The sequence below is a fragment of the Corylus avellana genome, chromosome ca3 (assembly GCF_901000735.1).
Source record: "Corylus avellana chromosome ca3, CavTom2PMs-1.0".
Lineage (NCBI taxonomy): Eukaryota > Viridiplantae > Streptophyta > Magnoliopsida > Fagales > Betulaceae > Corylus > Corylus avellana.
This window is the reverse complement of record NC_081543.1, coordinates 28,453,554-28,463,511: the sequence shown is the minus strand read 5'-3', so window position 1 is coordinate 28,463,511 and position 9,958 is coordinate 28,453,554. Positions and strand designations below refer to the sequence as shown.

Below are 9,958 nucleotides of genomic sequence, written 5' to 3'. Positions count from 1 at the left end.
CATCATTGGATTCAATCTAATTGTTGATAAACTGTCTCATCAACATTGTAAAATTAAAATGTAGAATATAAATAACAATAGATTCAACAATTAAGCAAAATGACATCATGCAGAAAAAAATAAAATAAAATAAAAAATAAAAACTACAGCTTAGTTTCAGTATGACAATTAACTTTTTGCTTAATTGTTTATTTATTTTGTTTCTTATATAAATTATGTTTTATCACTTAATAAGGTGAAACTAACAGGACTGTCCCAGGCAAGGACTTTCTGCTGTTTAACTTTCTTTCCTTCAATAACAATTTTCTTTTAGGGTGAAACTATTGAATAGCCATTGTCCCCCACAAATCCCACACCCATTTACTGTTTTTCTGCTTTAATTTTTTCTTTATAAAAAATGCATTTACTTTTTTGTTTTAGATGATAATTTTTCTAACTTGTTAACTAGTTTAAAAGCAAAAACCCAAGTTTCTAATTTAAACAATTTAAAGCAAAATCTTAACATTGACTCAAATGTGAACAGGCTCAATTGTTCCACAGCTGAAAACAAATGTTCTCCATGGAAAGCAGAGCTCTTCCAGTCTCTTAATCTCATCTCCAGCACCACTCCAAAGAGAAGAAAATTGTGTTTCCTACCTCACTGTTCTTTCCGAGCTTTAGATCTCACAGGCTTTGCAGGTCTAATTATGTAACCAAGCAGGATCAATGCTATTGGAAGAATGGTTCCAATATAATATACGCTCCCATACGATGCAAGGGTTTCGTGCAGGCTTAATACCTGTCCAATACAAGTATATAAGCATAAGGACCTTGAAAGCAACAAGTTTTGGATGCCCAAGAAAATGATTAAGTGGGTGAGTCTGTGTGTTTGTGTTACAGTCCTCTGAAGCCTAGGACAAAAAGTCCATACTGCCTTGGGTCTCAAGTATTTCAATTCTAGTAGGAGTTGTATCTTTCAATAAGAGTACATATTTAAGATGTCTCAAACTGTCTCAGTGTTGGAGTCTTTGATGCAGTATGGATTTAGGAGACTTTAGTTTGTTTTGCAAGTAGGAGTAAATTGTTATGACTGAAGTATGTTTAAAGATTGTTGTTCTAGTGCTAATAAAATAGAGCAAAGTTTATTCCAAACATATGTTTGAAGGAGATCCAGGTTCCCTAACCTACCCAAATTATCCCGATACGGACTTGATATTCAGGTTCGTAATTGTCTGTGTGTGTGTGTGTATGAGAGAGAGAGAGAGAGAGGACTAACCATGAAACCAACACAGGAGTAGTTTAGAACCAGAAGTGTGTAAGCAAAGTTCAAAAACACCAGAATCTTCTTGACCAGACCCATAGTTGGAGGTAGAGCTTGCTGCCATCTGTAAATGACTGCTTGGACAGAAACAAAATAGTAAAGACGAAGAAAGAATTAGTTAATTACATTAACAAGCACAAGGGGAATAAGGGAGGATTGATCAATACCTCTTGAACCAGCAATCATCAATGCTGACTGAACAAAGAAGAAGATGTACCCAGGATATAATCCCTGTAATTTGCAGAGACAAGAAGGAAACGAAAGAGGTAAATTGGTGTAGAAGTTGAAATTAAAGATGAAAAAAGATTCACAATTTCATTAATAAACATGAGACGGTAACTTGATCAAAGAAAAGGGAAAACTACACAAGAAATACAAAAAACTAGTTCTTGATAGGGAACAGAAACCCATAAAACAGCAAGCATGTCACAATATTTACGAAAAATTCATTGTCCGATGAGGAGGATAAAAACCAGCTCTAAATTATAAGGACTCAAACAAGATTATGGCACTATTAATGACGGTTCATGTACACAATAGTTGCAGAATTATGTTAATTTGCAATCAATCATATGCTTATAGCAACATTTGCCATTGAAGGATGCCTCAATCAAAGAAAGAAGTTGGTAATATAAAACCAGAGTTGGTAGATGGCAGAAACAAAGCAACAACTGCTATATGATGCAAATACTATGATAGAAACAACTATCACTGAGACTTGAGAAGGTGAAAAGGCTTTGCAAACACCAAAAATAAAGAACATTAAATGTATCAATAGGGTAAGGACATCAAATTGTTTAAAAACCTCAAAAACAGCCAGATACATTGGCAAGGATATTGAATTGTCTGAGAAACATCAGAAACAATGGCACAAATAACGACAGGAGATAACAAAATATTCAGGAGAATCAGGATGGCACAAGGATGAAATATACTCACATGCCAAACAGCACTGACAGTCTGTGTAGCCAGCAACTGAAAGAAACCAGGCTTCTTTCCCTTCTGAATGAGTCTCTCATAAACATCTACAGAAGCACAAAACATTAGATACTCACTTTAAACAGTCATTTTTTCTTTGACTGCATACTCATATATCCATCAAGTACAAACGGCTGATTTTAGAAAATCAAAGTCGCCAGTTTAGCATTCAGTAACTTACTGTAAAAAGATTGGGTGGCACAAGACATCCAAACAGTTACACTTGTGAACAAATTTTGTTCTTTTTAGAAGAGATGTTTTGGCTTATTATTATCAATTAAAAACAAAATATCAATTTGCAAATGGGAATTATTAAATTTTTTTTTTTAGATGAATGCAAATGGAAAAAATATACTCCTTGATGGGTTAGATCAAGATCCTAATAGCACCATTGTAAAAGGTAACAATTTTTCAGCCACAGGGTCCAATTATTAGTTAAAAAAACAACATAATTATACGGATTAGAATCCATTATACTTTTACCAGGTCAATCAACTTATCAATTTCACTCTTTTCTTATTCATTCTGAGGGGGGAAAGGAAATGACCAGACCATATTCACGATTCATACAGCCTAACATGGATTTTCTCAGTTTGTCAATGCCAAATCAACTTTTCTGTGTGATGATAAGGTATATATTTCTACTTAGATAATCAAGCCTAGGGTATAAATGGATGGAACCTTCAGATATAAGAGAAACTCACAATGACGCAGCCAGGTGCTGACTTGTATATTCCACACAACTGGCAACTCAACTGCACTCTTTGCCAACTCAACACCCAGAATGTCAACATTTTTGGCACGATCCCAGCGTGGCTTTGGTGGAGAAGATTCTGTCCAGCCACTGAAACCCAGGCCTGAAATAATGATAGCAGCCTCTGAAATTGACCAGATGAAGTAATATTTCCAGCGTGCTGTAAAGCCAGACATGTACTGGTAACCCAATCGTCTCCAGAATCCCCACTCTTGGTATAGGGGATCAGTAAACCGGGACAAAGGAAAATGAGGCACCAGGTACAGATACAAGGCCATGCAAAAAGCAGCTTGAAGAAGGGCTCGGATTGTTGCCCCATATGGTGATGGTCCTTTCTTCGAACGGCTCCAAATCTGCAAAATGTTAGAAAAAGTTAAAGAAAAAAAAATAGAAAAGCTAAGAGTACTTATTTCCACATTAAACAAGGAATACAGAACAAATTATGAACATAATATAACCTACCCCCTTTCCTTCAGACCAGTCAAGATAATCTTTTATTTCATAAACTGGACCAGCAAAGTGACTACCACAGGACAGGCAGTAACCAAAGTACTCAATCAATGAGGGCAACCCAATCAATCGATTCTTCTTCTGTGCCTCACGTAAGCCTTCCTCTTTTAGTAGTCCGTCATTGTAATTTATTGCACATGAAATTACTTTCAGTGTTAAGACCATCAATGCTCCTAAATATTAGAAGGAAATCCTCGATTAATTGAAGTATTACAGATGAGTGCTTGTGCAGATGAAAAAAAACAAAAACAAAAAAATTAAATCATGGACATTTTCTACCATAGAAATTTTCACCTCTGTGGTAGAAAATGCAAGACAGGTAGAAGGCTGAAATCGTGCTTACCAGTGGCATCAATGCCCCCTTCCTTCCATGCATCACCACTCATGTAATACACATGGCTACACACAGATACAAACAGTCAAAATTCCGCGATAAAAAGCATATCTTCCTGAATTTTTTTATTATCAATAAATGTCTAGAAAAAAAATAATTTAAATATTCTTTTGCAAGTAGTTAAATTTGAAATCAATGAAAAATTAAAAGTGCAGCAGCACACTGTCTAACTAGGTGTCTACCTAGTCCATAGACCTGTGCACCTCGAATCAATAACCCCGTCGTCTAACATTAATCAAAGAAAATGAAATGTATGCATACATCTAAAAAAATTTGCAACAACAAACACACAACTTCTATTTGAAGGTCACATGCATGTGCCATATCAGATGTGCGGACAACCCTTCAGTTTGGGCTAGAAATTATTCCATGTAGATAGTTTTTTGCATGTTTGAAGTTATATGACATGCCTCTCATGGCTTCCATGATTGCAAGATGACCAAGAGATGCAGCAACTTAGGCAACAAGTATGAAATGCCTACAGTGAAATCTGTCTCGTTTCTACTGATCTATAGTGAGACGCCTTTCAGTTACACTCTACACAAAAGACATGTTGACTTTTAATAGGCCAAATATACGCTCTCCAGGTCAAGAAGTGAACATGGGAGCCTAGTGCTTGGGTCAGGATGGCACAGCTTACACCACAAGTCCCAACCAGGCCATAAAGACCAATGCAAGGAAACATAACAATCAATGGGCGATAGGACTCAACTAGAAGGGAAAACCCAGACTGCCTAACCAGTCGCATCAGCATAATTGTTGCTTAGAGGACGCCAGGATTGTAGCAAAGAGAATAACCCCTCCATGGCTTCAGTTCAATTGCTCCATGATTTCAAAAAAATAATCTGGCTAAAGTCATAACCCACCAATGAGTGTAGAATCCGGCACAGAACCTGGCTAAGGCCATAACCTGCCAGTGAGTGTAGAATTCGGCATGGCACCTGGCTAAGGCCATGACCTGCTAGTAAGCGCAGAACCCAGCACGGCACCTGGCTAAGGCCATGACCCGCTAGTAAATGCAGAACCTCGCACGACACCTAGCTAAGATTATACTCCATTAATGGACACTCCACATAAGGAGATGGGATACAACCATTTGAGGTACAACCTCACAACCATTCTCATACACAATCTTTCTATTAAAAAAAAAAAACTGAGCTCTCTCAATTAGAGTGATACACCATTTTTCCTTTGCAAACTTAAGCATCGAAGAGTTTCCCTGTCGTAACGGTCTCCCGGCAAGTTTTAAAACACACCTCTTTGCCTGCAATTTAAAAATACGGATTTTTCTATGTTTTTCAAACCACAATTTTTTAAATAACACACTCCCAAACAACACATTTTTTACAATTTTGTCTAAAATCGCACTTTCGACCAACAAAGTCGCAAGGCCAGACGGACTCCAAGTCCAGGAAAATTATTTGCCTTTTCTAACGCTTAAACATGACGAAGATGAAAGAAGCTATGCATAAAATTTAACATTTCTCTTTTGTTTTTATCAGGTTCCATTCAACAATCGAACTCACAGTTGAAGATTAAGAAAAAGCCAGAGAAAACAACAAAACCCAAATCATTATTTCTCGAATTCTATAATACACCACAAAACTAAGTCAAACCAATATGCTCAAACCCCTAACTTATCATTGAAAACCAGAAAGTAAGCATCACAGTATTTCAATCAAAAACTTAAATTTTGAATAAAACAACTCCAACCCAATTCATATTTCAATTGAATATCAATCAAATCAAGCACCCAATTCCTCAAATCAAATATCAATCACAACTTTGCATAAAAAAAATGTCAAAAAAATGCATGCTACACTAATCGATGCTTCAGACACTCAAATATACCAAACTTACCAACTTACAGTAAGAAACACCAAATTTCACTTTAAAGGCAAGAAATTTAATCAAAAAACAAGTACCAGCCAATGAGATAGCCGAATCCCAAGAAGAACGTGATGATCCCGCATCGGCGGCGAAACAGGACCATCGAAGCGTAACCCAACAACATGGGGACCAAGAAATGCAGATTGGAAGAGAACCCAAATGAGAGGTAGGAGAGCAGAGCGCCCGACCCTGCCGCGTACATGTGCTTGCCGAGTCGACCCGGGACGAGTCGCCATAGAAAGCTCACGGGTATGGTCGCCACGAAGCATAGCAGGAACCGCAGCACCGGTACAGACACCCCTATCGCCGCCGCCATGGAACCCATGTCCAGCTCCATGGCAAATCAAACCCAATCGGCTCGCTCTGACTCACTGAGCTAGCTGACTAGCTCTAACAAATCTCTGAGTAAATTTCAGAGCGACTGGATTTGGATTGGATTTAAAGTGTTTGGGCTTCGGATAGGGAAGTTGGTGGCGAGTTGGCATCTCGAGTATCTTACGCGCGCGCTATTCGCGCGTGGTGAATCCCGCTTTTGTCTTGAGACTTTGGAATTGTCGAAGGATTTGTCCCTCGCTTGATTGGAGAGTTTTCCCAAGGGGCTGCTAAACTGACCGCCTGTTGTCCACGCACCAAAAGTCAAGCCTGTTTTTTACTTTATTTTCTGATCACGAAGCAAAATACGCCATTTGTTGTCTAACACGTGCTATAATCGCAATAGAACCGAGTGATGATAAAGGGAACGCCCAGCGTGCCCTCACCCGGCTGATATAATATTTTAAAATAATAAAATATATTTTGATTATAAAAATAAAAAATTAACATGCAAGCCTCGCTTTCTCCGTATCACTCTAGTAGAACCTATCACATCCGGTTGATATAATATTTTAAAATAATAAAATATATTTTAAGTATAAAAATAAAAAAAATTAAGCCATTTGTGCATAACTATTCATGCACGCCTCACGTTCTCCGTATCATCACTCTAGTAGAACCTATCCGCTGAAAGCGGCACAGGAGGGACTTAGACAATGAGAATCTAAGATAGATAATATTAATTAGGAATATATAAGGATTCTTTATTGCGGAGATTCAAACTCACGCCATAATATATCTCTTGACCACTTAAAAATTTATGTGGGCCATTGAACCACCACCCTCGTAATAAAAGTCTTCAAATCTAGATGGTCAAAGGTGACATTAATTGCTGACCCATACTTCCTAAAGAACTTAAGGTAATCGACCTTTACTCTAATCATGATCAAAAGTCTTAACGGTCTGTTTGGTAATGGACTTTGTTTGTTTAGTTTAAATTGTTTGTAGCGACTTTTTTATTATTATTATTATTATTTTGTAATTAAATTTTTTTTATTTGAATACTAGTAAAATGTAACTGATGTAATATAAAAATTAAGAATGCTTTAAGTTGAATTTCAGATAAATAGTATGGAGCCTTTTTTTTTTTTTTTGTCCATTGACAAACAACCCCAATAAACTCTATTACTCTGCCTCATCAAAATACCTAGCTTATCCAAAATGCCGAAAATATTAAAGTTTTTTCTTTAAATATAGCATATGTTGAACATTATTCAAAGTATATTCCTTTCCTACATCTTTGCATTATAGTTACCGGTTTTTGTATTTATATACATCCGATTATAACCGGTAATATATATATATATAAGGCTAAAAATGGCTAAATTAAGTCCAAAAAATATGCCCAATACCCAAAACAGACCAAAAATATCCAATTTTTTAAAGGCTTGATTATCGGTGTGGATAACCTGCGAGTAATTCTTTTTGGCTTACCAGGGTCCAACTAGGGCTGATGTGGCATGGCTGAGACCACGCCACATCAACCCTATTTTTTTTAAAAAAAAATGAAAAGGAGTTGGATGCTAGTAGGATCCTAGTAGGCCGCCTAGCATCACTCATAACCGGCAGTTAACCAGGGTTCCAATTTTTAAAATTGACCAAGCAGTTACCTCAGTTTCGGTTAATGATTTTAGCCAATAACCGCTAACCGGAACTGGATTTACACCCCTACTTTTAGCATATATATGATTCAAGTCTCATGTAGAAGTATGGGTGTACAAGACTAATATAATATTATAATCATTCTTGTGTCACTCTAAAAATTAAGGGTGGGCAAAAACCTGCCCCGCCCCGCCCAAGTTTTATGTGTTTTTTTTTGCGGATTCGGGTAGGATTCTTCCAACCCGTGTCGGCCATGAGCGGGGGGGGTGTGCAGGTTGCCGGTTTTAGGTGTTTTTTTTCAGCAAGTACCCACCCTGTCTCAATCCGCCCCGCATAAGTATAAAAACTAAGAAACCCTATCCCTAATTTATTCAGCCCCTCTCTCTATTCTTTTGCCGCCGTTCCCATTTCTCTCCCTCATCTCTCTCTCTCTCCTATGTGTTCTCTCTCTTCGTCTCTCGTCTGCTTCTCTATTACAATGCTGTTATGGAAAACATTGTCATACAGGCTAAGTAAGAGAAGAATGAAATAATGGAAGAGAAGAAATGGAAAGATGAGAAGAAGTGAGAATCTTTATTGAACAAATAAGTATCTTCGAGGGTTACTCAACCTCCTAAGCATATTCGAGTATGCCAAACTCCAAGTTCACAATAAACAATTGTCTATCAAGATACTGATTACATTCTCATTCAGGCTATTTATACATCCTCCCCCAACTAACACTTTAACTAACTCTCAACCAACTAAACTGTATTATAACCTTCTCAATTAACTAAACTATATTATAGTAGTACCTATTACATTCTCTCTCTCGTCTACGCTGCCACTCCACCTCTTTAGACCATGGGTTGCTGCGCTGCTCCCATCTCCACAGACCATGATCTTATCGATCTAGGTTTTTTTATCTCTCTCTATACCTCTTTCACGAATCATTCTTTGGTTTTCTTTTCCATTGTTTACAGGTTTGATGTAGGGTTGTGTTTATTTGTTTGTTTCTAGGGGTTTTGAGAGGATCTGAGAAAAGACAAAAATGGAGGAGAAGAAAAAGTGGAAAAAGAAAGAAGAGAAGCTGGTGGAGAAAAGAAATGAGAGGATTTGGAAAAAAATCTGCACAACTCGCACCTATTCAACCTGCCCCGCAATACCTGAACCCGCGTGGATATTGTTCATTGTGCTCGGGTGGTGGGTTGGAATTTCCAAAACCCGCATGGTATGTGCAAGGTGGGTGGGGAAAAGGCCGATACCCGCCCCGCCTAACCCGAGCCCACCTTACTAAAAACGATGTGACTTATAATAAACATGAACTCATTTAATCCTCTTATGTTGAGTTTGTGTTGAATCATTGGGATTGAGATTTTATAGACAAAAATGGTCATTTTAAACCAAATTGCAGAAAATAAACTGTTTGAGATTGTGTTTTTAAAAAATTACGATTTAAAAATGTTGATAGAAAACGCATAATTTTAAAAGTTGAACTACAATTTTAAAAGTCAAAACCGTAATTTTGCCAAACGCTTAATTGTGTTTTTAAAAATCACATTTTTAAAATCGGTATTTGTAAATCTCGCTTTTTAAAATCACAAACCTAATTCCAAACCTACTCTAATTATTTAAAAAAAACATGGTAAAAATATAAAAAAGTCTCCCAAACTACCAACCGTTTTCGATTTAGCCTCCTAATGTTCTAAAAGTGATAAAGTAGCCCCCCAAACTACCAAATTATTGCATTTTGGCCACTCTGTTAGTCAAAACCGTCAATTTGGACGGAAACTGCAAAACGACGTTGTTTGTTACGGGTAAGTTACTACAATGCCCTTTTGAGAAAAATATAAAAAAGCCCCCCAAACTACCAGCCGTTTTCATTTTAGCCCCCTAATGTTTAGAAAGTGATAAAGTAGCCCCCTAACTACCAAACAGTTGCAATTTGGCTACTCCGTTAGTCATTACTATCAAATATGATGGAAAATTCAAAACTACGTCGTTTTAACAAGGGTAAGTTACTAAAATGCCCTTTTAGGAAAAAAAATCATATTAAAACAAGCGCGCTAAACGGCACCGTTTTTCTTGAAATTAGGGTTTCCTTACACTTACCAAAACGGCGCCGTTTTGATAAGTGTTAGGAATAAAAGAAAAAACCTTAAACCCCATGCAGAAAAAA

At 37.1% G+C, this 9,958-nt stretch overlaps 1 protein-coding gene across 1 annotated transcript; it reads right to left on the bottom strand.

Annotated features, from left to right (window-relative positions):
- Positions 1–454: 454 nt before the first annotated feature.
- LOC132175086 (lysophospholipid acyltransferase 1-like) lies at positions 455–6,278 on the bottom strand. The gene is made up of 8 exons (XM_059586904.1): positions 5,862–6,278; positions 3,886–3,941; positions 3,495–3,715; positions 2,983–3,385; positions 2,240–2,325; positions 1,468–1,531; positions 1,256–1,374; positions 455–778 (listed from the first exon to the last, which is right to left on the bottom strand). Exons 1-8 carry the CDS (start codon positions 6,161–6,163, stop codon positions 638–640), a joined length of 1,392 nt encoding a protein of 463 aa, XP_059442887.1. The 5' UTR covers positions 6,164–6,278; the 3' UTR covers positions 455–637.
- Positions 6,279–9,958: the final 3,680 nt, after the last annotated feature.